Source organism: Neophocaena asiaeorientalis, unplaced genomic scaffold (assembly GCF_003031525.2).
Source record: "Neophocaena asiaeorientalis asiaeorientalis breed wild unplaced genomic scaffold, Neophocaena_asiaeorientalis_V1.1 scaffold82, whole genome shotgun sequence".
In the NCBI taxonomy this organism is placed as follows: domain Eukaryota; kingdom Metazoa; phylum Chordata; class Mammalia; order Artiodactyla; family Phocoenidae; genus Neophocaena; species Neophocaena asiaeorientalis.
In genome coordinates this window covers 360375-385744 of record NW_020173068.1, presented here as the reverse complement: position 1 = coordinate 385744, position 25370 = coordinate 360375, and the positions used below count along the sequence as shown (strand labels likewise).

The 25370-nt window shown below is 48.5% G+C and overlaps 1 protein-coding gene across 6 annotated transcripts in view; it reads left to right on the top strand.

Moving 5' to 3' along the window:
- The window catches only part of SMOX (spermine oxidase), a 42491-nt gene that overhangs the window by 5371 nt on the left and 11750 nt on the right, over window positions 1-25370 (top strand). For all 6 annotated transcript variants that reach the window (XM_024743229.1, XM_024743228.1, XM_024743225.1 and 3 more), the window contains 2 exons: window positions 15378-15611; window positions 19177-19403. In XM_024743229.1, the coding sequence (XP_024598997.1) occupies window positions 15404-15611; window positions 19177-19403 (435 nt within the window). In that variant the 5' untranslated portion in view covers window positions 15378-15403. Of the gene's footprint in view, window positions 1-15377; window positions 15612-19176; window positions 19404-25370 lie in introns of those variants that run through there.

The window sequence follows — 25370 nt, the reverse complement described above, 5'->3', positions numbered from 1 at the left end:
TATCTGATACCACTGGTCAGATGACCCTAGCAGGAGGGTAGGCAGTCAACTCACCCAAAGAAAGGTGGGAAGGGCAGACACTAAAGGCAGAGGTTCTGTTGCCCTGGGCAGTGCCAAGAGGGGCTTTCAGGCTAAGCTCTCAAAATGTCACTTATAACTCCTAAAAGGATACCCCCCCACTCCCCCTCTTGATTCCTACCCATGTGCTCCCTGCTGTGCCAGGCTGTCCTGAGGGGGTGGGAGGAGGTGGCATTTCTCAAAGACTGTTCTGAGAAACCTCAAGGGTTCAGGGAACAAACAAGGGTAGAAACTGGAAAATCCACTCCACTATCCTATGGGAGATTCAGAATGCATTTAAGAAAATTAAAGGCTTTGACAAATGCTGTAGAAAAGAAACTGGTGTTTTCTAAACTGATTTGACCATAGACATGTTTTTTTTTGAAGACATCCTAATAATGACCAACTGACCAATAGAACACCTGGTTGGAAGGGCTGATGTGGGAGGATGCTGCTCCATGAGAGACTACAAACACGGGTGATGGGTGGGCCCAGAAGTGCCAGGGAGGGAAGGTAGGATGGAGCAATAGCTTCCTGGGGGAGGTGGACTTGGTGGGATGGGTACATTTGGAGAGTTAGTGGAAGAAAAGGGTACTGTAGAGGGAGGGATGGCTTGGAGGGGACTGGGGCCCAGAACCAGCCCTGGGTTCTAGTGGCAGCAGCTTTGCTTCACTGGGTGGGTGGGCAAGGGACCCAACAGTAGCCAGGCCTGGGTCTTCTGGATTCTGGGAGGGCCTCCTACCCCATCCTTCCCTCCCATCTTCTTGCCCTGCAAGTTCTTTCCCAGCCTCTCATCTCAGAGAGTGAGGTTGTGATCCCTGGGCAAGAAGGTAAAACCTCTCTGTGCCTCACTATCCTCATTTGTACCATGGGGATAATGTTACCTCCCTGACAGGGTTGTTGTGACACCCACATTCTTGTTGGCTGCTCTCAGTGTGATTGACATGGCTGCAGGCAGTGTCTCCAGGAAGGACCCAGGGAAGGGGACACTCGTCAGGGATTTGAGAGGCACAAAGGTCAGCAGAGAGCATGTCAGGCTCAGGATAGGGTCTTGATTAGAACAGAGGGGTGATTTTCCAGAATGGCAAGAAAAGAGTGAGGACTGACTTCCTGAGGGAGTGGCTAGCAGGGTGGGGATATCTGGGCAGAGTGAGGAGACTTCACAGGCCACCCTGGGCCCTGTGGGCCTAGTCTGGGTATGGGAGTCCTGGGGTCCAGTGGGTGTATGTAGGACACAGCGGGGCTGAGGGCAGGGAGGAGGTGTCAGGGACCTGCCTTCATTCATTAGCCCACTGGGAGCCATTGAAGGTTTTTGAGCAGGGCCGTGGTTTGATCAGATCAGTGGTTTAGTGAGAAAAGTGGCAGGGTGTGATGGTGGGTTGGGGGTACAGGACCCCTCCCCCCTCATTGGGCTTCCTCAGAGAATTGCTGTGTGCTTTCATGTCTCAGGCATGGGTAGGGGCGAGTTGCTCATATGACCCTCAGATTATCAGAGCTCTGAGTCATTTCCCCAAAAGTTTAGGAATCTCACTCTTGTCACCTTCCTGGAACGGGTGTCTAAAGTGTAGGACAGGGAGAGTCCCTGGGCTCGTGCTCGTCCTGCCTCCCCTGTCGCTGGGAGAGAAGGTCAGTGAGGCCACCCTGCCTTGCCCCTCACCACACCTCATATCCTCTGAGGTGTGAGGACTCTTTGTTCAGCAGCTCAGGTGAAAGTGATGGGGTACAGCATTTCAAACAGCGACCCAGAAGTTGCTGTAATGGTGCGATGTGGGTAACAGGCCTACGTAGTGACAACAGCCCTCAGGGAGGCCCTGGTAGGGGGTGCTCAGCGAGCTTTCTTACCCAGCTCAGCTGCACTTTCTTCTTCCTTTGGCCCTGTCTCTTTCTTCCTCAAATAGGCAGGAGCCCAAGGCTTTTTCTTGCTCTCTCTAAATCAGGGGTCAGTAGGAGGGAGGATGAAGAAAAGCATTTGGGTTCAATCAGACCAGGGTAGCTTGGCTGTTGTGCGGCGAGGGTAAGTCCAGTACCCCTGCCCCTCAGTCCAGATTCGTTTATCATCTAGCTGCTTCTTGCAGGAGGGTGTTAAGGAAGGTGTGATTTAAGACCAAGAGAAGCAGCACTTGGAAATGAGTTGTAATTTATTAGGAAACAGAACAAAGAACCCAGCCACCCTCTGCAGCCTTGTGCCAGGCCCTGGTAGACCCATAATTCCTGTCCTCCCCATGTGGCCCACAGGGCATGAGCTATTTCACAAATGGGAACACTGGCAGTGCCAGCAAATGGCATGACTGGGTCTCAAGCCCAGGTTCTAGGACATCTGGTTTCATGCCCTTTCCTCAAGTCACAGACCCCTCAGAGCCCGTCTCCAAACCTTCAGCCATGCCTTCCTACCCACAACCAGACCTCTTCCCCAAGCCAGCCCAGCCCAGCTCCCCCAAACTCCTGACTCTAGGGAGAAGACACTGATGGGTGCTCCTAGTGGACTGGCAAATAACTAGACCTTGAGTCAGCTAAGTAGGAGACACGCAGGACCACCAGTAGGCAGACATTCATAGGAAAGATTTTAAAATGAGGCCTTTAAATGTTAAATAAACATATCTCTTTTATCTTTTCTATTTTGGAAAATTAAAAAATCATATACAATTAATGCAAAACTTTTGAGTTAATCTGAGAAAGTAACTCAAGAAAAGGTGATAAACTTGATTCATTCCTTGGTTTTAAAAAAAGAGTAAAGCCTGAGCTTTAGTATCTTACTGAGTATATTTTGGAGTGCCTTATGTTAGACGACAGGTTGTGGAAACTCTCTGAAACTCAGTTTCTTCCTCTGAAGAAGGGGGATAGTGACATGAAGATTAACCGAAATATTCCACGTGAAATGCTTAGCATTGCCCTCTGAACCTTGGACGTACCCAGTGAAAAATAGTGGTAACAATGATGATAGAATTATAAGAACAGACATTTCTTGATTCCAAAAGCTGGTCAGTTATTAAGTCTCTCTTTGAACTCAATAAAAGAACTTGAAGAATATGTTTATTGTCTGAGCTCAGCATCTTAACTCCATAGGTGTTTTATGGATTGAATCATGGGGCCCATGGGTGCATTTTGAAATGAACACCATTGGCTTTTCAGACCTAGTTCCAGCTCTTTCTGAGGTTGGCAGGGGTGGGGGAGGGTGGTGTTCTGCTTCAGGGTTGAACTTTATGAAGAGCCCTTTATTGGGTGATCCTGTGTCAGGAGATCCTGTGCTAGGACTTGTTAGGAGAGCACAGTTAAACCACCTTGGAGTTACCAGGAGGGGAAAATCTTGGGCCAGATGAACAGCAGGTAACTGTTTAGAGGGAATAATCATTTAGTTGCTCTTAGAATTTTCTTTTGTGCTGCCAAAAGCCATTAGACCACTATCCTTGTCACTCTTTATGGAGGATAAAATCAAGGGCAAAGGGCTGTGGTCTGGCAAGCCTTAAGCCAGTCCCTGTGGGGCAGGGAGACCAGGGTGGCTGGCCTGCAGCCCACCTGACTAACGCCCTGGCCAGGAGGCAGGTGATCTCGCGGTGGCAGCCCCAGTTTTGGCAGTGTAGCTGGGGTAAGCTGCCAGGCTTGGGGACACCTCCTGCTAGCCCCGGGTGCCTGGTACAATGTGTGCAGTGTCAGTGCGTGGGGACGGGTAAGACAGAAGTGCCAGGCTGAGGGCTGTCCTTAGGCCTGCTGCCCCGGGAGGCTGAGTGAGGGCCTGAGAGGTGGGCAAGTGCTGGGTAGAGAGAGATGAGCTGAGCATTCTCAAGCCCTGCTTTACCCCTCACTCTGTCTGGGTGGCCTCCATCACACCTGTGAACCTTTCTGATATTTCCTCATCTATAAAATGGGCACCAGGATGTTTGGGAGGATTAAATGATGCCATGAATGGAAAGTGCCCAGCACGGGACCTGGCACATGAAGGACTTAATAAATAGAGATTTGCTCTGGGGTTTATCTGTTGGCTGGATTTTGGGGGGATGTTTTCTCTTTTCCATGTTGTGATCATGCACGCCACCTTTACTCTGTGATAAACCATGCTGAATGGGGGTTCGGGGTGGGGGATGAGCATAGAAGAGGGAGCTTTGCAGGAAGAGAGTTTACAGTGGAGGCGACCCTCTTCCCACAAGTACTGCCTGAACCCTGCAAAAGCCTTGGACAGCCCAGCCTTGCTGTCAGGGCTACGGTCTGCCCTGTGGGCCAGGAGCACGAGTCCTGGGCTGGGCAGAGTGGGGACCCACCCGTGGCTCAGGAGAGAGGATTGGCCTGCAGGAGACGCCCCTCGCTCCCCCGCCTCCCCCAGGGGCTGGAGCCGAAGCACAGACGGGCTTTGTGCAGAGTCACGAGGGGCCAGCAAGGGGGAACTGCACCGGCTGAGCTGTCTCACAAGCCTCAGTTCTTGTCAGTGGTTTTGAAAGAGTCAGGGGAAAGTGCTGACTGTGCTGTCCTCCTTCCCTCCAGAACTGTGAGGCCTGTGGCTTCTGTCAGGGAGAGGGGAGAAGCCTGCCGGGAGGCTACCTCTTCATTTGCCAATTCACACCTCCCAGGCTTCAAGTGCCCCATCTGCTGAATGGGTGGATCTCCATGTGGGGACACTAACCCAGGTCAGGGGCTGGTCAGGGCTATGCCTGCATGTGATGCCCTATGCAGTGGGGCTGGGAGAGGGGCCCTGGGCTGTGTGTTTGGAGGCAGGCTCAGCCCTTCGATGGGAGGTGGCCTGGAGAAGCGTTCCCAACTCTTGTGATAGCCCCAAGGAGAGAACTGGGCTCTGCAGTCAGACCACCGGGGCCCTCCTCCCACGTGTGGGTCTTGCACCAACTTTTTGTCTTTCCTACCTCACAGGCTTGTTGTGAAGGGGAAAGGAGATGACCACTTGACACAGAACTTGTAAGGGTTGGTCCTGGTGTCATGACTGGTCACCCAAGTCATCCTGACCCCATCCTTGCTCTTACCCCCATATTTCGTCATTCAGCAAGTCCCTAGGAGGTCACTATAGCACTTTTTGCCCTCTGGTCCTCTCCTGCTTGTCACTTCCTCTGTTCTGGTGTCCCCTTGTCAGAGAGGCTTCCCTGACCTCCCTACACAGAGCAGCTGCCTCTCCCCTTTCCTGCTTTGCTTTGTGGCACCTGTCACCCCTGATCCTCCAAGGGGAGGCATCTGGCTGTTTCAGTATCTCGAGTGCCTGGTACAGAGTAGCACTCACTCAACTTTTTGTTGTTGTTCTTGTTGTTTTTATTGTGGTAAAATATACATAACATAAAAATTTATCATTTTAACCATTTTTAAGTATAGAGCTCAGTGGTATTAAATATATTCACATTGTTGTGCTACCATCACCACCATCCATCTTCAGAACTATTTTTCATCTTCCAAAACTGAAATTCTGTATCCTTTAAACACTAACTCCCCATTTCCTCCCTCCCCTGCCCCTGACAACCACCATTCGACTTTCTGTCTCTGTGAATTTGACTACTCTAGGTACCTCATGTAAGTGGAATCATACAGTATTTGTCCTTTTGTGACTAGTTTATTTCACTTAGCATCATGTCTTCAAGGTTCATCCATGTTGTAGCATGTGTCAGAATTTCCTTTTCAAGGCTGAATAATATTCCATTATGTGCATGTACCACATTTTGTTTATTCATCCATCAATGGAGACTTGAGTGGATTCTACCTTTTGGCTATTGTGAATAATGCTGCTGTGAAGGAGTGGGAAGCTGCCTTGAGGGAGACAAAGCATAAATCTCTCTGAAAACTTCTGAGTGGTAGCCTAATACCTATTAGAGAGCAGAGCAGGTGTGATGGCAATACTCATTTTGCAGATGAGAAAACAGAGTCTTCCCTGGGTCACTCAGAGTTAGACCCCATCCCTGCACCCTGGGTCCTCTCTGAGGGAGCAGTCCCTGTGAGCAGAGGTACATTACAGGTGTTCAATGCAGAGTGCTTTGGGAGTCGGGCAGCAGCTGGGGAGGGAGGACAGGGGGAGACCCTCAGCCTAAGCTGGAAGGTGGGGAGTGGACCTTGGGTACTGCCTGGCCTTTCTGCTCTCTCTGCCTCCTCTACTCCTGTACAGGCAGATCCCAGATGTTCTGGGCTGGCCTGGAATCTGCATTTGGAATCTGCTGTAGAGAAGTGATTCTTAACCTTGGCTATATGTTAGCATCATGTAGAGTCCTTAAAAAATTTCCATGCTTGAACCCCACCTGGAAGAGTCTGATTTAGATGACCCAATCTCCGGGCTTGGTATCGGTCTTTTGTAAAAATCTCCAGGTGAGTCTAATGCACAGGCTGGGAAGGCATTCCTGTCTCCTGGGCCTTGTATGCTGTAGGGTCTGGGCCAGGCTCTCTGCTCACTTAACCCCAGCCCTGAGTTTTAGAAAAGAGGGAGCTGGGACCCTGAGTAGGATGGGGAGTTTACCTTGGGGTCTTTACTCTGAGGGGTTTCCGAGGAGAGAGAACTGCTGACTGTTAGTTACCTGGTGCTGTGTAACAAACTACCCCAAAACTTAGTAGTTTAAAATGACAATAAACAGTTATTATCCTCATAGTTTCTGTGGGTCAGGAATTTGGAAGCAGTTTAGTTGTTTCTGGTTTGAGATCTCTTAGGAGGTTGCAGTCAAGGTGATGGCTGGGAGTGCAGTCATCAGAAGGCTTCACTGGGGCTGGTGGATTTGCTTCCAGGGTGGTTCAGTCACATGCTTTAGCAGGATGGTTTGGCTGATGGTAGGACTCAGTTCCTTGCCTCTCAGTGGGCTTATGTGGGTTTCTTCACAACATGGTGATTAGCTTCCCCTCTTGTAAGCAGTCTAAGAGAGCAAGGTGGAAGCCACAGTGTGTATTATGCCCTAGTTTTGAAAGTCACACTCCATATTTCTACAATATCCTATTGGCTACACAGATCAGCTTGGGAGGGGACTGTAGGGCATGAGTACCATGAGGGGAGGATCATTGAGGGCCATCTTGGAGGCTGGTGACCATACAGATTGTCCTGTTTTTGCAGTTTCAGCCTCACAGACCTTGCCTGGGTGGAGCAAGTGCCCCCAGTAAGTGGTGTGGCCCTTCTCTCTTACTTGTCTATTCCTCCCCGTCATCAGACCATAGCAGTGCCACTGTGGGGTGGTGTAGTTCTGAGGCCTGGAGGTCTTGCTTTGGAGTCATCATGCAGGAGGGTCTGTGACCTCTCTACTGGCTGGATTTCCCATCCCCACCCATGTCTGATGTCCTGGCCCAGCCATCCCTGTGGTGACCCCGGTAGTGTGCAGACTTAGGCCTGTAGGAAAACTAATGTAAAAACCATTGCTGCTACGTGCCTGGCTCTGGGCTAAGCACTCTGCATTGTCACACTCAACCCTGTGAGGCAGGGACTCTTTATCCCCATTCTAATGATGAAGAAACTGAGGCTCAGGTCACTCATCTAAAAAGTTGTGGAGCCTCAAACCCCTGGTATTCAAAAACAAGGGCCTGTATGAAAACCATGGTACAGTAAGGTATTCCCAAAGGAGGAGGCTATTTAGCAAGCTGAGTCATCAAGGGAAACATAAGGGAAGTGTGTGTGTGTGTGTGTGTGTGTGTGTGTGTGTGAGAGAGAGAGAGAGAGAGAGAGAGAGAGAGAGAGAGAGAGAAAGGGAGAAAGACTAAAGGGAGGTGGGGAGAGAGGGAAAGGGAGAGAGCGAGAGGAAGAAAGGTGCCTTCCTGGGGTTCCCCAGGGGCCATGGTGACTTGGGTGCCTCAGAACAGGGCTGGTATGGTCTTGAGGCTGGTTTTCTCTCTCCAGATTCAGCCTTTCCCAGGGTAGTGAGTGACTGTGAGTACCATCTCCTATCAGCCCTCCCCTGCTCATGGCCTGATTTGATGTCACTAAGGGCAGTCTCGCACCAGTGTAGTCACTGGCATAGTAACCAGTTCTGTGGTCTCTTACATTTCTGTGGTTGATGACTTCCTAGGGGGGCGGGTTTAGAGTTTGGGTGTCACATCCTGCTCAGAGGGAGGGAATACAGGCCATGAGTTCTCATCCTAAGGATTGCTAAAGGGAGCCACAGTGAAACCTGTTCCTTTAGGACTTTGCTGAGGAAAAGGAAACTGGCTAATAGGGTCTGGGGTCAGGGCTGGCCTCATTCAAGGTAGGGGTGACTGTTCCCACTCTACAGATGGGGTGACTGAAGCTCAGGTGCTAATGGAATCACCCAAGGGAATGCTGGTTAGGGACAAAAGCTGCTGTCTGGGCAATTTCATCTTCTCCAGGAGTGGCAGCCATCATGTCAGACCCCTGACCTCTCTCTGGGCTGAGGGAGCGTGGGCTGTGCCTGCCTCTGGAAGATCTGGGATCTAAGGGGAAGAATGTGGGCCTTGCTTGCAGAGAGGTGACCTGGCCAGTTAGGATCTCTGTGTGCAGACACACACAAAGATGGGAAACCAGGGCATGCATGGATCAGAGATGGAAGCTGAGCTGGTGGGGCTGGCCCAGATTTTGAAAGGTTCATAGGAGATGCTTAGATGACTAGTACCTGATCTGATCTATTGTCAGAGCGTGATCCATTCATTTTTGCTGAAGGTGGATGGGATCTCTAGGATGGAGTTTGGGATAAAGCTCTTTGGGTGTGAGTATGGGGGCAGGAATGCAGTCCTGGACTCTGCCCTGGTCCATCTGCACCTCTGTTTCTCTCTCCACTGCCAGCTGAGCTTTATGCCCATCAGAAAGACCCAACCCTTTCTCTGACTTCTGTCCATGCTTTCTTCCCCTCCTCCACCCCCACTCAGGTAGTCTCCAGTTTCTGTCTCTGCAGGCAGCTATAAGCTGGGGTCCTGAAACAATTCACTCAGGTCTATCCCACCTTGCAGAGCATCAAGGGGAACAGAAGCCAGCCAGAGCACTCACCTCTCCAGGAATACCTTCCCCTCCTGCCCACCAGTGCCTTTGTGGGCCATGCCTTTGGCTCTGGCCTCCCCTCCCTCAAACACTGAGTTTAGGGCTGTCTTTTTCCATGCAATACAGGCTCCCCACTTCTCTTCTGAAAAAGGCTTACAAAGCCTTTTAAAATTGTGTTTTTAGGGACTTTACGCATCTGGTTGCAGGGAAGAGGTGTGGGTAATAAAGACATTGTGCTTGGAGAAAAGTCTAAGTGCCAGGAAGGAAGATGGGGCCCCTAGAGCCCCTTCCTCATGTCGGCCTGTGAGGGCCAGAGAACATTGCTGGCTGGAGGGCTCTGCAGAACGAGGCCCCCGTGCCTTGTCTCTTTTATTGATTGAGCTTAGGGTTGGCTAACGGCCACTGTATCTGATGCCTACTCCCCACCCCTTCTCTGGCCAAGACTGGTGGGATGGTCAGGCTGAGTCAGGGTTGGGGGTCAGTCAAACACAGGCTGTGGGATAGTCTGACTGATGTCAATATCAAGGTCCACTCTGATATTAGGATTGGGGCCAAGGTTGAGGCTGGAGTCTAAGCTCAGGTGAAGACTTGGGTTCTTTTACACGTGAAATGGAGCTCTGGGTCCTGGGAGAGGTGGCTCCCTCCTCCGTACTAGTCTCTTTGGGGATTATCCTCCCTCTCCCTCCCACTCTGAGGGGGCCCTGGCAGGTGGCCACACCTTTTACCTGTGCTATCATTTAATTCTCCCAGCAGTCCCACCAGGTAGCTGTATCCCCATTTTACAGATGGGAAAGTTTAAAGACTGAAGGAGGCAGGCAGTTAAGCATCAGACGGGGCTTAGATAACTACGTCCAGGAGGCGGGGTACAGATGCTGTGTCCTTGGGGTGAGTTCAGAGGTATTGGCCAGGTGGGGCCCAGAGAAGGGAAGACACTGGTCTGGGGTCACCTGCCAAGAGAGGCTGAGCTGGGGCCCGAATCCAGGTCTCTGGGCTCCCAGGCCAATGTTCTCTCCCTTCCCCCTGTGTCTTCTGGGCTGACAGGCTGCTCCTGCCCTGTCCCCATGTTTATCCACCCCAACCTACCTTCCGTGGCTGGCCAGGCCTGGCCCAGAAATCCGACTTCTTTCACTTCCTGGCTGGCTGGCCTGGGTGAGGAAGACTGGGAGGGTCTGGCTGGGAGGAGTTCAGGCTCAGTCTCTCCTTGGGTTTTACGGGTGGGAGGAGCCTCATGGGCAGACACAGAGCCCCTTTGTCTGGGCCACTGTGCAAAGCAGCTGGTCTGGGATTTCTGGGCGTTTTTTACATTTGAAGAATAATTGCATTGTCTGGGGGGTCCTCGAGAATCCAAATCTGCAGCCCCCCCCGCCCCCAAACTGCCAGGCAGTCCAGAGAGATTCCTCAGGACCAGTACCCCAGCTTCCCTCCCCCTCCCTTCGTCCTGTTAGAAGCCTGAGGCAGAGAGGGATTCCTTCAGGGAAACTGAGGTTGGGTTGCTGCCCTAGGGCACTAGGAGTATCTGTTGGGAGATGACACTTGTAAGTCCCTGATGGGGAAGGTGCAGGTGGCCCCCAAAGCCCTGGACAGAGCTCACATGAGCAAATGTGTGGCTTGGAGGAGAGAAGCCTGCTTATTGGAAAGGGTGGGCCCATTTTTTTTTAAATTAATTAATTTTTTTTGGTCACACCATGTGGCATGTGGGATTTTATTAGTTCGCTGAGCAGGGATCCAACTCGTGCCCCTTGCGTTGGAAGCACAGAGTCTTAACCACTGGACTGCTAGGGAAGTCCTGGGGTGGGCCCATTTTAGAGTGCTTCAGCTGTTGGAGGCTGGACCCTAAGGTCCAGGTGGGCTAAATACCTTGGCCATACTCTTCTCTGGGAAATGGTCATTCATCCTGGAGTGACCCTGGGGAAAGGACAGGGAGACAGACATATTTGGGAGTAGGCTGTGTTCAGAAGGGAGCCAAGGATGGCAGACTTCTTTTGTTTCTTCTGAGGGGCAACTCTGGAAGGGTATGGGGCACCTGGGAGGCTGGGCCCCTTGTGGCATTGTTTTTGTTGTAGTGGTCAGTGTTAAGGAGGGAAATGACCTGCTGATTGCCTGATGAGCTGAAGTGGACTCCAACACTGAGGAGGAAGCGGTGTCCTGCACCAACCTGGGCCACTGACCCTTCTTGTGATTCACTCCCAGGGCCTCCTAGTCTTCATCCATCCTTCTTTGGTGACCCTGCCATGGGACAGGCCTTTCTTCCCTCTTCTTTCCCTGCTGCTTTCTTTCCAATTTGGCTTCTTGGGCAGGTTCAGTCAGGGTAGTGTTGGCTCTGGCCTGCGGGGGGGAGGTGGTGGCCTGCAGGCCAGAGAAGTGGGGGTGGGGGTGGGTGTGGGTGTGGAGCGGGGTGGGGTAAGGGTGGGAGGCAGTGGGGCATTTGGGCATGTTGAATGGGGGTGGACCTGATTTCTTGAAGCTACTAGGCATGGCCTGCCTTGGGACACGGCGGCCCCAGCCTCCCACCCCTATTTTGCCTTGGAAACAGGAGCAAGTAGGCAAGTGTCTGTTGCCCTGTGCCTCCCTCCTCCCTCCTCCCCCTCCCTGCCTGGCTGAGCCAACACTTTTTTCTTCTCTCCTTTATCTGCTCAAAAAAGTTCAGGGTGTTCTGTTTCTCCTGTGCATACAGATCAAGGAGGGGGATGTTATTTATTTATTTATTTTATTTACTGAAGGCAAGAGAAGGACAGGGAGGCACCAAGGAACATTAAGTGATTCTTCTTAGGCATTTTCTTGTAAGATTAAAAAAATTCCAAAGGAAGAGATGACACAAACCAACAGAAAACAAATGTGCTCCCCCCCGCATCCTGAGATAAGAGGGCCCAAAAGTCCAGTTCAGCATTTAGCTGAGGGCCCAGCACACAGTAGGTGTTGCTACATACAGTTTTCTCTCTTCCATTTAGTTTGGATCCCAGGGTACATTGGCCCCATGGGCCATTATGGGGGACCATGAGGCAGATGCCTCATTTTTGCCATCTGTGGACTGTGCATGTGGTTTATCTGGCTTCTTGCGGGAGCCCCAGGGGTTGACAGGCTCATCTGGGACAAGGCCTGTGGAGAGACAGAACTATGGGGTTAGCAGTGAGGGCCAGGGGAATAGGTGACCTATATGGTCCCTGTTTACTTGCTCCCACCATGGCACCATATGTGTGATGTCTCTTTGAGTTGAAGGTCTCTAATATGTTGGGAACTTGGGGTCCTTTCTGTGTTCATCTTAAAGGCAGACTGCCTGCCTGCATTTCCCACAATCCATTCCTGAAGCCTGTACCAAAGGCAGTGTATTCATAATTTAGCTACAGAGCTTTACAAATGATTTTCCCGCACAGGGCTCTTAAAAATGCTGACAGTCTCTTGACATCCATATAGGGCCTTATTTAACTGTCACAATAATGCAGTTAGGACAAGCTGGGCCACTTCAGAGAGAAGGAAAGGGAGGCTGGGAAGCCAGGAAGTTCAGGTAGCCCCCTGGGAATGAACCACTGCCACAAGCATTCCTTACCTCTACCCAAGGCTGCAGTTTACCCTAATCCCTGGGTTTTCATAGGAGGTGCTCCAGGGAGCCTGGGAGGTTCTGCCATGAGACCTTAGGGACCTCAGGAAGTAGCGGGAACTCCAGTTTCAACCCAGTTACACCCTGGTCTCCACAGGAGCTTTTCGAGAAGGGGTTCCACCAGTAAGGTCTGAAAACCACTGTAGCGATCCCACCCCTTTACTGTGTAAAAGTGGTTGTTTTGGGGAGGGCCGCCTCAGGCTGGGGGTGGGGCTGGAGGCCCAGAGAGCAGCGCACAGGCGGAGCCCCCCCAGTCCCGGGGAACTGGGGCGTGGGGGCTTGGTGGGCAGTCTCGACTCTGGCTTAGCATAGCAGGGTGCCCAGCTGTGGAGGCCGATAGCAGCAGCTCTTAGCTCCCTGTGTGTTTACAAACCTGTCGCAGAGCACGCTACTTGCCAGCGCCGCGGGGCGGACTCTTCCTCCCTGCTGGCCTCTGGTGCAGGCAGCCACACCCTCACCTCTAATTTTAGTCCTCTAGTCCTCCGCCAGAACCTGGGGGAGGGACGGGAAGGTGGCAGAGGGGGAGAGGAGGAAGGGTAAGGGGGAGGGGAGGAAAGGGCTCGCGCCAGCTCTGACCTCCATGCTCCCAGGAGGCCGAACAGAACATCACTGGGACGGGGGTGGGGGGGTGAGGTGGACCGCAGAAGGACAGAAAGACATAGGAGGGAGGAAATGGGAAAGCCGGGACACAGGCTCTCCTAGAAGAAGGCAGGGATCCAGGCTGTGTGGGGAGCCCCTGCCTCTGAGGGTCTCTGGGCCTCGGGCGCCACCTTCCGGCCCTCTAGGGAACCAGTCCCGCACCGAGTCGGCCGCCCGGGGGTGGGGGGTGGGGTGTAGTTTGGAGGGAGTTTGAGAGCAGGAGTGGGGTGACATTCCTGTCCGTGCCCAGGTGTGGCATCGGCAGGTGAAGTGGGCGGGGGAGGTGCAAGGAGCAGCTTCTCAGACTGAGAATATTTAGAAAAAGACCCCTTCTAAAATCTGTGATAAAAAGATGTTAGAGGTGGAGTGGAAATCTAAGTGGTCAGACCTTGAGGCGTGTGAAGGAGGTAGTTAGCGCACAGCTTTTATTTTATTTTTTATAGTGAACCAGGAATGAGTATCTGAATAGTTATTGAGATGTATATGCATACATATATGTAGTGAGTGGCACAAATCCTAAGTATACAACTATGTACATTGTGTAACCACCATTCATATAAAGATACATATTCCTTCCACCCCAGAAAGTTCCCTTCTGACCCTTTTCACTCATTCCCCTCCTCTCAATCTCTCTTCTGTCATCACGGATTCATTTTACCTCTTCATGGATTTCACATAAATGGAGTCATACCGTATGGAGCTCTTTTGTCTCTGGCTTCTTTTGTTCAATGTAATACTGTTGAGAGTAGTTTAGTTCTGTTTATTGCTGAAGAATATTCCCTTGTATGAATATGCTACAAATAGCACAATATATTTATCTATTCTTCTGTTGATGGACCTTTGGGATATTTGTTTTTGGTTATCATGAATAAAGCTGCTATGAACATTCTATGTCTATTTGGTGGAGTATACCCTGTTTCTCTTGGGTGTATTCTTAGGAGTGGGATTGCTGTGTCATAGGAAGGGTTTTACTTAGCTTTATTAGGTATGGGTGACAGCTTTTTATATGCCCCCTGTCCACTGCCCAGCAGCTACTTTCCACTCACATTCACTCCCCTGTTGTTAGGTCCTGGATACTATGGATAGTATGGATAACTAACTGGACAGTATGCAACTTCTGCCACTGAAACCTTAGGCAGCTTGGGTCAGGAAAGGAATGGGGACAGGATCAGATCTGAGTGGCCCCTTGGGATGGCCCACAGATACCTTCAAACCCTTGTAGTCACTCCAGGAATAGAAGGGTAGCCTCTCCCAGCCCTGGGGCCAGATTCACGGACCCCCTCGGCCTCCTGTCAGCTCCCTAGGCTGGCGTCTCTGAGCAAGCTGGCTTAGCGTAACTGTCAATTTGATGTCTGGCCTCTGGTGCCACGGGTCCTCACGGTCCACTGTTTCCTGGGCTCTTCGCTGCTTTGTGGTGACTGAGGGGCTGGGTGGCCTGGGAAAAAAAACTGGAGACCTACCCGGAATAGCAGAGGTTCATTCGATACCAGCCTCGTGGCACTTTCTGGGGGGAGGGTGGGACTGTGTCCTGCCTACCAAACTGCCACCTCATTGAGGCTGTGAAAAACTAGCTGAAAGCAAGAGGAGAAGAGAAGACAGGGCAAGGGAGAGTGAGTGCCAGGGAAGGGCCAGGGGAGGGAGGGAGAGCAGAGGGTCTAGTGCAGTGTGTGCAAGTATCCTGGGGTTGGCTCCAGCACCCTGAGGTCTGTACAAGCATCCTGGGGTTCATGAGAGCATCCTGAGGTCAGTGTGAGCTGGACCACAGCAGTGGTACTGGGCTGTGCTGGGCTGTGCTAGGCTGTGTTGGTCCAGGGTTAGCAGCACCGGGATCAGTTTCTCCTGATTTTGACCTTCTTGGTCATACAAGACCAGGACTCTTGTCTTACTGACTCTTGTCTCATCCTTGGGGAAGAGGCGGTGCCTACTAGGTTTGAGATGGGATTGATGGATTTCAGGGATTTGGGGTGGGCTGTCAGCTCTCCTTTTTGCTGATGGGGGCCCACGGTGCATCCTCCCTGCCTGTTTCCTTCCCTGTGGCTCCCTCCCTCCTTCCCCACATCCTTTGGAGTTGGCTCTTCTTGCCCAGGTCCTCGGAAGGGATTGAGAGGGCTCAGGGTCCCCCCTTGAAGGCAGAGCCTGTGAGCATCTCTTGGGGCAGGTGGGAAGTGAAGGCAGAGCAGGTGAGCTGTGACCCCCTGCCCCCTGCAGGTTCCTAGGAGGCGAGTGTGGACGGTATGCAAAGTTGTGAATCCAGTGGTGACAGTGCGGATGACCCTCTCAGTCGTGGCCTGCGGAGAAGGGGACAGCCTCGTGTGGTGGTGATCGGCGCCGGCTTGGCTGGCCTGGCTGCTGCCAAAGCACTTCTGGAGCAGGGCTTTACGGATGTCACTGTGCTTGAGGCTTCCAGCCGCATTGGAGGCCGCGTACAGAGCGTGAAGCTTGGTAAGTGCCTCAGTTCACCTCAATCCAGTCATCTCCTAAGGTCACTTCTTATCTCCCAGTGCCCTGACCTAGCCTGAAATCTCGTTATTTTATCTTCTTCCCGGGGGTTAGTGTTCTATCATGCATGCTGCCTGGGCATTTTCCCTTCCTTTGCCACTCTCAGCACCCTTCTGAGGTGGGCAGGGTGGGGCTCTGGCCTTTATCTTTGGAACACGATCTAGAGTTCACAGTGTTTAGGAGGGAAGGGACACCCAGGACCAAACTTCGCAGTGGGTAGACTGGTTTCTATTTCACAAGAAGGGGAATTCTGCAAGTTTCTATTAGTTGTTAACTTTTGAATATGAATTACTGTTATCATGACTGAGAGCTAGCCCTGGGACAATAGGAGTTAAGGGCAGTGGAGGTGGAAGAAGACTTTGGACCTCCTTGTGAGTGATGGGCAGGTCTTAGGATTGTCGAGGAGGAGGGTCTCTCCAGGTTGCAGAGAAATAAGGCCTCTGCAGAAAGCAGCCAGATAAGAGACATACCCTAGGGCTGGGCAGGTTTTGTCAGGGGTCCTAGAGGGTGGGAAATTGCCTGAAATGCAGGTAGAAGTCAGGGGGGTTTCCCAACCAGGGGGTCTGACCATGAAAATGGCCCAGTGGGACCACTCATGGTGGCCTGGAGTGTGTGGGCTACACTGACCCTCCAGAAGATTTTGTGTCTGTTGCTACATGGACAGCAAGGCCAAGCAGATTCTGTGTGCTAACTTTTGATGAATGGGGCAATTGGCTCAGAGAAGTAGGTGGACAGACTTAGAATAAGCAGAGGTTGAGGAGCAACCTTCTCTCTTCTTTCAAAAACTTTGATCACATTAAAAGTCTTCCCTTAGAGTATTTCCTGGAAGGTGTATGTGAAATTATGTCTGTCTTCCCCTGGCACACACAGGAGTATGTGTTGGCAGTGAGGATGAAAGTGCAGTCCAAGGCATGTGCAAACCTGGGGACAGCCAGCTGGGAAGCCCTGAGACTCTTTGCTCAACACCTGATTGGCTGACTAGGAGCCTTAGGGATGGGATGGCTCCATTTGTGGTTCTTGAATCTTGATAAGACATTCAGGGTCTGACATAAAAGCAGAAGACGGGAGGACAAACAGCCCAGTTTCAGTGGTAGTTGGCAGCCGAGACGTGCTGTGCAGGGAAGTGATTGTAGAATGGAGGGAGGTGGAAAGGATGGGGCTGCAGGAGGCTGAGGGGATGCACATGGCAGGAAGCCTTCCTCAGAGGGGAGGGAGCTTGGGTGGGCCTCAGGTGATGAGGGGAGTTGGATAGGTAGTGAAAAGAAGGAAGGGGGTAATTGCACACATGGAATTGCACACATGATATATGTGAAGAATCAGATCAAGGCAGACCCTGCCAGGATACGGGAGAGCAAATCCAGGCAAGGGCGTATGTGTGTGTGTTGTGTGTGCAGACACCCAGGGCTGAAAGCCCAGGCTGCAGTTGGACCTGCAGCAGTGTGAGATGCTAGCTGTGAATCCCGGTGGTAAGGGCAGCGGCGATGACCAGAAGCCCCAAGGACACCGTGAGGTAGATGTGGAGATGGTGCCTGGTACCCTTTGGATGCAGGATGTAACAAGGATGACAAAGGTGAGAGGCCTGTGGGAGAGGGCAGGAAACATCCTCAGACTGAGGTATACTCTGGGCCACCCCACCTCCTTGTAAAACTTGGGGGATGGAGTGGAGCACTGACCTTGCTGTTGACCTTGAGCTGCTCACCTCGTTCCTGCTTATGCCTGGATACCCCATGCCTGGACATCACTGCCCGGTGACTATGACTTGGAGCTCCCTGGTGTACCCTGGGGAGGGTACAGGCCCCTTTTGCTCCTATTGGGAGCTCAAACCAGGCAAAAGACCTTGGGAGCCTGAGGCTCTAAAGGAGAATTAGTAATAAATGTCCCCAGTGCCCCCCACCCCCACCCCCCAGGAACCCCGTGGAGGAAGAAGGGCACTGGGTTTCTAGCTTTTCGTGCCTTCTGGTCTGCCCACTTTCCCTGGACAAAGGGACCCACACATTCCTGCCTCTGATTCCGGAGTCACCAAGAAATACTGTCTTGCTGGCTGTGGCTTGAGGTTGATTGTGTTTTCTCTTGCTCTGTGTTTGGCACATAGATGCACACAGAGCTTTTCTTTCTTTTTTTTTTTTTTTTTAAGTAACTGATGGTTTAATTAGAAGCAGCCCAGGAAAGAGAAGACACAAAAAAGAGAAATGCCCAGTTCCTGGGGTGAGGGGTGAGTGTTGTCTGTTATAGTGTATTAGATAACTATTGCTGCATTAACAGACCACCCTAAAATGTAGTGGCTTAAAACAACATCATTTTATTTGCTGATATTCTGTGGCTCCAGAAATTTGGGTTTCTCTTCATGGTGGTCACAGTCTAGAGAGTGGAAGCCACACGGTGTCTTGAGGCCTAGGCTCTGAAACCACAAACATTGCTTTCATTGCATTCTGTTAATCAAAGCAAGTCACAAGCCAAGCCCAGAGTCAAGGGGTGCGGAAAGACTCCATCTCTTGATGGCAGGACTGGCAAAGTCACGTTGCAAAGGGCCATGTGTGTAAGGATAGGAGGGATTATTGTGACCATCTTGGCAAAAAAGTTACCACACATGATGTCTTGAATCAGGCCTCCAAAAACAAAACGAAACACCAAAAAATGTTCCTTTCTGTTTTCCTTTCATTGTTTCAGCTTCCCTGGGAGCTAGGCAAGGGAGGAGACAAATGTATCACAGCATGCAGCATGAGAAAAGGAAACTGAGGCCCAGAAGAGGAAATAGGCACAGGCACAGTGACAACTTGCCTCAGAGCATCTGATACCTTGGCTATGGATGGGGTGGTAAAATGAGGCACCAGCCCTGTCCCAGCTTGGGCCCAGGAGTTTCCCTCTGCCCCAGTCAGACTCTTAGGGTTCTGCCACCTGTGCCATAGGATGAGAAAGCTTAGTTTTCTCCAGAAGTCTGTTTTAGACTGCCTTGGGGAGGAGTCTTCCAAACTGGAATGTTTGCCTTCTTTCTTCTGCCCCAGACTGAGTTGGGAGGTGACCATTTTCCATCTGGCAGAGTGGCTTAGACTCTTGGGCCACTGGATTTTGAGGAATTGGAATAAGGCCAAATGGGGACCTTGGGTCTGGAAGGCTGGGCCTCCTCACTGGGTATTTCAAGGATCCTTGCTCCCCTCACTGGGCCCATTGTACCCACTGGTACCCATAGAAGTTCTCCTGAGGGGGAGGAGAGGTCTGTTGTCTGGTGTTATCTTAGGAGAGTCTTCTAATTATTCCAGTGAGATGACTTGGTGTCAGATCATAGAGTTATTCAGGGTAGAAGTTAGCTATAAAGTAGAATCCATTTTGTGCCACATGTGGTTTCTACTGAGATATTTTCACTGAAGATTTTGGTTCGTTGCTAGAGCGGTACCTAATCCCCTTCCTTCCCCCTGTTGTTGGGGATGGAAGGATCCTCTTGGAAGAAGGAGGGTGAGGCAGTGTTCTGGCTCTCTTCCTTGCCCCTATAAGAGCCTATTGTTGCCATCAGGACACGCCACCTTTGAGCTGGGAGCCACGTGGATCCATGGCTCCCACGGGAATCCCATCTATCATCTAGCAGAAGCCAATGGCCTTCTGGAAGAGACAACTGATGGGGAGCGCAGTGTGGGCCGCATCAGCCTCTACTCCAAGAATGGCGTGGCCTGCTACCTCACCAACCATGGCTGCAGGATCCCCAAGGATGTGGTTGAGGAATTCAGTGATTTATACAACGAGGTGAGGTATTAGGGGGATAGTTGGGCACAAGGGTTTGTGGGGCAGCGAGCGCCCTGGCAGTGTGTGTGTGTGTGTGTGTGCGTGTGCGTGTGCGTGTGTGTGTGTGTATGTATCAGACTTGAGGGGGCTGGGCGACCTGCTGGGGTCTTCTACGATCCTGGTCATGTCTGCACATTCTCTGGGCCCTGCATTTGGAAAATCAGGACAATTTGAGGGTAGAATGAAGACAATGAGTGGAGCAGTACTAGGTAAGAGATTATTGATACTCATGATTAAATATTTCCCCATAAAGTCCTTAAACATCTTTTATTAGATTTATTACTAGGTAAGTGGGTATGATTATTGTTGTTATTGCTCTTGGATACTCTTTTAAATGGTAATTTTAAAATACTTTATTTTCTGATTGTTCCCCGTGTATAGAATTATAACTGCATCTTTTTTTTTAAATTGAAGTGTAGTTGATTTACAGTATTATATTAGTTTCAGGTGTGCAGCATAGTGATTCAACATTTTTATACATTATACTCCATTTAAAGTTATTACAAAATAATGGTTATATTTCCCTGCTGTGTGCAATATATCCGTGTTGCTTATTTATTTTATACATAGTAGTTTGTATCTCTTAATCCCATACCCCTGTCTTGCCCCTCCCCCCTTCCTTCTCTCCACTGGTAACCACTAGTTTGTTCTCTATATCTGAGTCTATTTCTGTTTTGTTCTGTTCATTCGTTTTATTGTTTAGATTCCACCTATCAGTGATAACATAGAGTATTTGTCTTTCTCTGTCTCACTTATTTCACTAAACCTCTAGGTCCATTCATGTTGTTGCAAATGGTAGATTTTCTTTCTTTTTTATAGCTGAGTAAAATTCCATTGTGTGTGTGTATATACATTATATATATATAATATATATAACTATATAACTATATATTTTATATCTGTCTACCTATCTGTCTAACATCTTCTTTATCCATTCATCTGTTGATGGGCACTTAGGCTGCTCCCATAGCTTTGCTATTGTAAACAATGTTGCAGTGAACTTTGGGGTATAAGTATCTCTTCAAATTAGTGTTTTCTTTTTCTGTGGATATATACCCAGGAATGGAATTGCTGGGTTATATGGTAGTTATATTTTTAATTTTTTGAGGAACATCCATACTGTTTTCCACAGTGGCTGCACCAATTTACATTCCCAGCAACAGTGCACAAGAGTTCCCTTTTCTCCACATCCTCACCAACATTTATTATTTGTGTTCTTTTTGATGATAGCTGTTCTGACAGGTGTGAGCTGATATCTCATTGTCATTTTAATTTGCATTTCTCTGATGATTAGCTCGTTGAGCATCTTTTCATGTGCCTGTTGGCCATCTGTATAACTTCTTTGGAAAAATGTCTATTCAGATCTTCTGCCCATTTTTTAATCGAGTTGATAGCTTTTTTGATATTGAGTTGTATGAGCTGTTTATATATTTTGGATATTTACCCCTTATTGGTCATATCATTGGCAAATACTTTCTTCCATTCGGTAGGCTGGCTTTTTGTTTTGTTAGTGGTTTCCTTTGCTGTGCAAAAACTTTTAGGTTAAATTAAATTAAATTTGTTTTTGCTTTTGTTTCTTTTGCCTTAGGAGACTGATTAAAAAAATATTGCTACAATTTATGTCAAAGAGTGTTCTGCTTATGCTCTTCTAGGAGTTTCATTGTTTCCATTGTTACGTTTAGGTCTTTAATCCATTTTGAGTTTAGTTTTGTATATGGTGTGAGAAAGTGTTCTAATTTCACTCTTTCACATGTGGCTGTTCAGTTTTCCCAACGCCACTTATTGAAGAGACTGTCTTTTTTCCATGTATATTCTGCCTCCTTTATCAAAAATTAATTGTGTGTGGGTTTATTTCTGGGCTCTCTGTTCTGTTCCATTGATCTATGTGTCTCTTTTTATGCCAGTACCATGCTGTTTTGATTGCTGTAGCTTTGTAGTCTGAAGTCAGGGAGTGTGATACCTCCAGTTTGTTCTTTTTTCTCAGATTTCATTGACAATTTGGGATCTTTTGTGGTTCCATATAAATTTCTTTCTTTCTTTTTTTTTTTTTTTTTTTTTGCGGTACATGGGCCTCTCACTGTTGTGGCCTCTCCCGTTGTGGAGCACAGGCTCCGGACACGCAGGCTTAGCGGCCATGGCTCACGGGCCTAGCCGCTCCGTGGCATGTGGGATCTTCCTGGACCGGGGCACGAACCTGTGTCCCCTGCATCGGCAGGTGGACTCTCAACCACTGCGCCACCAGGGAAGCCCTCCATATAAATTTTAAGATTATTTTTTCTAGTTATGTGCAAAATGTCATGGGTATTTATAACTGATTTTTAATTATTGATTTTAGCTACCTTGCTAAATTATTATTTTAACTCTAATACTATATCTATTAATATACCACATTAATTTATGTTCTAATGGTATTTTGGAATTTTATGTGTATAATCCTATATACCAAAAGAATGAGAATTTTGCTTTTTCCTTTCTAATCCTCAGACCAGCGTTGTCCAATAGAATTTTCCACGATAATGAAGATGTTTTAGACATCTATCCAGTTTGGCAGTCACTAGCCACATGTGGCCTTTGAGCTCTTGAAATGTAGCTAGTAATACTGAGAAACTAAATGCTTAATTTAATTTTAAATTGCTATAGAGATCTAGTGGCTATTGTATTGGACAGCATAACTTAAAACTATTAATTTTTTTTTCTTGCCTTACTGCACTGTCAATCTCCAGTACAGTGTTGGATAGAAATATCAATGACACACATCCTTGTCTTATTCAGGTTTTTAAAAAGAATGTTAATATTTTTAGTAACTTTCAGTGGTGCTGTGAACTGCAAAGAACAAGCAAGGTAACATGTAGATCTTGCCTTCTGATAGCTTGTCATTTATAGTGTAATGACCCTTCACTTCAGGTCAGTAAATTGGTCAACAGCCACCTATTGTACATTTTCTATGTCTTTTGGGCATGGGAAAGGAGAAATGACTCTTGCTTTGGGGTTATCCCTGCTCAATGGAGGGCAGGCACACTCACTGTCTTATGTGTGTGCACCCACATAGTATGTTATGTACAATCCTATAGTGTTGTGTGTTCTCACTTCTAATATTATTATTAAGCAGGTAAGAATTAGTATTCTTCAAAGTAGACCTTCTTGGTCTACTGGGAATCAGTCACGTCCTGATTCCCATGTTATTATGAGTGCTTCAAGCCTGGATGCCTCTTGAGAATGACTTTCAGGGTCCATGACTTACTTGTTCTTTTAAATGTCCCTCAAAGTAGATCATCATCAACTTCTGCTTGTGGGTTTGATTTTTGAAAGCCAAGAGTGTGAGTCATGGAAAGTAGGATGGATAAAGGTGGGTTATCACTCTGGGTGGTGCTGCTTTGGGTCAGAAGGAAGAGGTGTTAATGAAGTCAAAAGAGAAGTCAAAAGAGAGATTTCCTTATGTAGCTGTTAGACAGTGCTGGAGGCCATTCTGAAGAGGTGTGCTCTAAGAATGTGAAGCCTTGCCTGAGGGTGGTTTCATAATAAATATGTAGCCTCCCTCCCAAGGTGATGACTTTGAAGGGTTACTCATTTGAATGTATTATATTTGTTAACAAATAAATGAGTTTGTTCAGTAGTTATCATATAGAGCTTAATCTGTTCAGTAGTTATCATATAGAGCTTAATCTCTGTAGCAAGATTACCTTGATTCAAATATTGGGTTGGCTAAACAGTTCATTCGTTTTTTTCCATAAGATGGCTCTAGTAGTACTTTGTTGTCTTTAAATTCATTCAAAACAATTTTGTTAGATCGTATTGTGACAGCTGTCATATCAGCGTGCATTTAAAAATAACTTATCAAAATTGGTGAATTTTTGTGTAGCCATTTTAATATTGAAGATGGAAGAAAAATAGCAACATTTTCAGCATATTATGCTTTATTATTTCAAGAAAGGTGAAAATGCAACTGAAACGCAAAAAAAGATGTGCAGTGTATGGAGAAGGTGCTGTGACTGATCGAATGTGTCAAAAGTGGTTTGTGAAGTTTCCTGCTGGAGATTTCTTGCTGGACGATGCTCCATGGTCGGGTAGACCAGTTGAAGCTGATAGCGATCAAATCGAGACATTAACTGAGTGTGATCAACGTTATACCACGCGGGAGATAGCCGACATACTCAAAATATCCAAATCAAGCGGTGAAAATCGTTTGCACCAGCTTGGTTATGTGAATCGCTTTGATGTTTGGGTTCCACAAAAGTTAAGCGAAAAAACCTTCTTGACTGTATTTCTGCATGTGATTCTGTACTTAAACATAATGAAAATGGTCCGTTTTTAAAACAAATTGTGATGGGCAATGAAAAGTGGATATTGTACAATAATGTGGAATGGAAGAGATGGTGGGGCAAGCAAAATGAACCACCACCAACTACACCAAAGGCCGATCTTCATCCAAAGAAGATGATGTTGTGTATATGGTGGGATTGGAAGGGAGCCCTCTATTACGAGCTCCTTCTGGAAAAGCAAATGATTAATTCCAACAAGTACTGCTCCCAATTAGAAAGCAACAGTCGAGGAAAAGTGTCTGGAATTAGTCAACAGAAAATGCATAATCTTCCATCAGGGTAACGCAGGACCTCATGTTTCTTCAATGACCAGGCAAAAACTGTTACAGCTTGGCTGGGAAGTTCTGATTCATCCGCCGTATTCACCAGACATTGCAACTTTGGATTTCCATTTATTTCGGTCTTTACAAAATTCTCTTAATGGAAGAAATTTCAATTCCCTGGAAGACTGTAAAAGGCACCTGGAACAGTTCTTTGCTCAAAAAGGTAAAAGGTTTTGGGAAGATGGAATTGTGAAGGTGCCTGAAAAATGGCAGAAGGTAGTGGGACAAGATGGTGAATATGTTGCTCAATAAAGTTCTTGGTGAAATTGAAAAATGTGTCTTTTAGTTTTACTCAAAAACCGAAGGTACTGGGATTTCCCTGGTGGTGCAGTGGTTGGGAGTCCGCCTGCCAGTGCAGGGGACACGGGTTCAAGCCCTGGTCCGGGAAGATCCCACATGCCTTGGAGCAACTGGGCCTGTGCTCCACAACTACTGAGCCTGCGCTCTGGAGCCTGCGAGCCACAACTACTGAATCCCATGCGCCTAGAGCCTGTGCTCTGCAACAAGAGAGGCCACTGCAATGAGAAGCCCATGCGCCACAACGAAGACCCAACGCAGCTAAAGATAAATAAACTAACTTATAAAAACCAAAAAACAAAAAAAACCCGAAGGAACTTTTTGGCCAACCCAATACCAGTTCTACCATTTATTAGCTGTATAATCGTGAGCAAGTTATTGAGCCTCTCTGAGCCTTACTTTCCTCACCTGTAAAATGGACACAGTTATACCTACTTCATAGTGTTAGGACGGTTAAATGAGATCCCAATGAAAAGTGCTTAATGAGAATTGGGGTATTATTAGCTGTTACAGACCTGTCCCATTTCCCTTGCATCACATTGGGAAGATGTCATTTAACCCAGGACAGGAGACTGAACATGACAAATGCATGTTCAGTTAAGGCTGTCCTAGTCAGTGGTTGACACAAAGAATCACATAGATGGACTAAATTTGTTTGTCCTCAGTTGGGCATTTTGGTCTTTAGTTAACATAAGCTGACTAGCTACTGTGTTGCTTATCACTGAAGGGAAAAACCCGGGGTAGGGAGGAGGCAAGTTGAAAGCCTGACTCCTTGGCAGTGGAACTGGGTGAGGAATTTGCTGAGGACTCCAGTTAAGACCAAACGCCCAGCATCTTGTGACTGTAGGGAGAAGAAAAAGGGATAATTTAAGTCATTTTCTTCTTTATATTCAGAGACATGTTTAATTCATGTTTCTATCTTATGTGGAGGCTTTTCCCTTGAGTGGAGTGGTGAGGGGTGGGCCATGCCACCTTCCTTCCTCTACTCA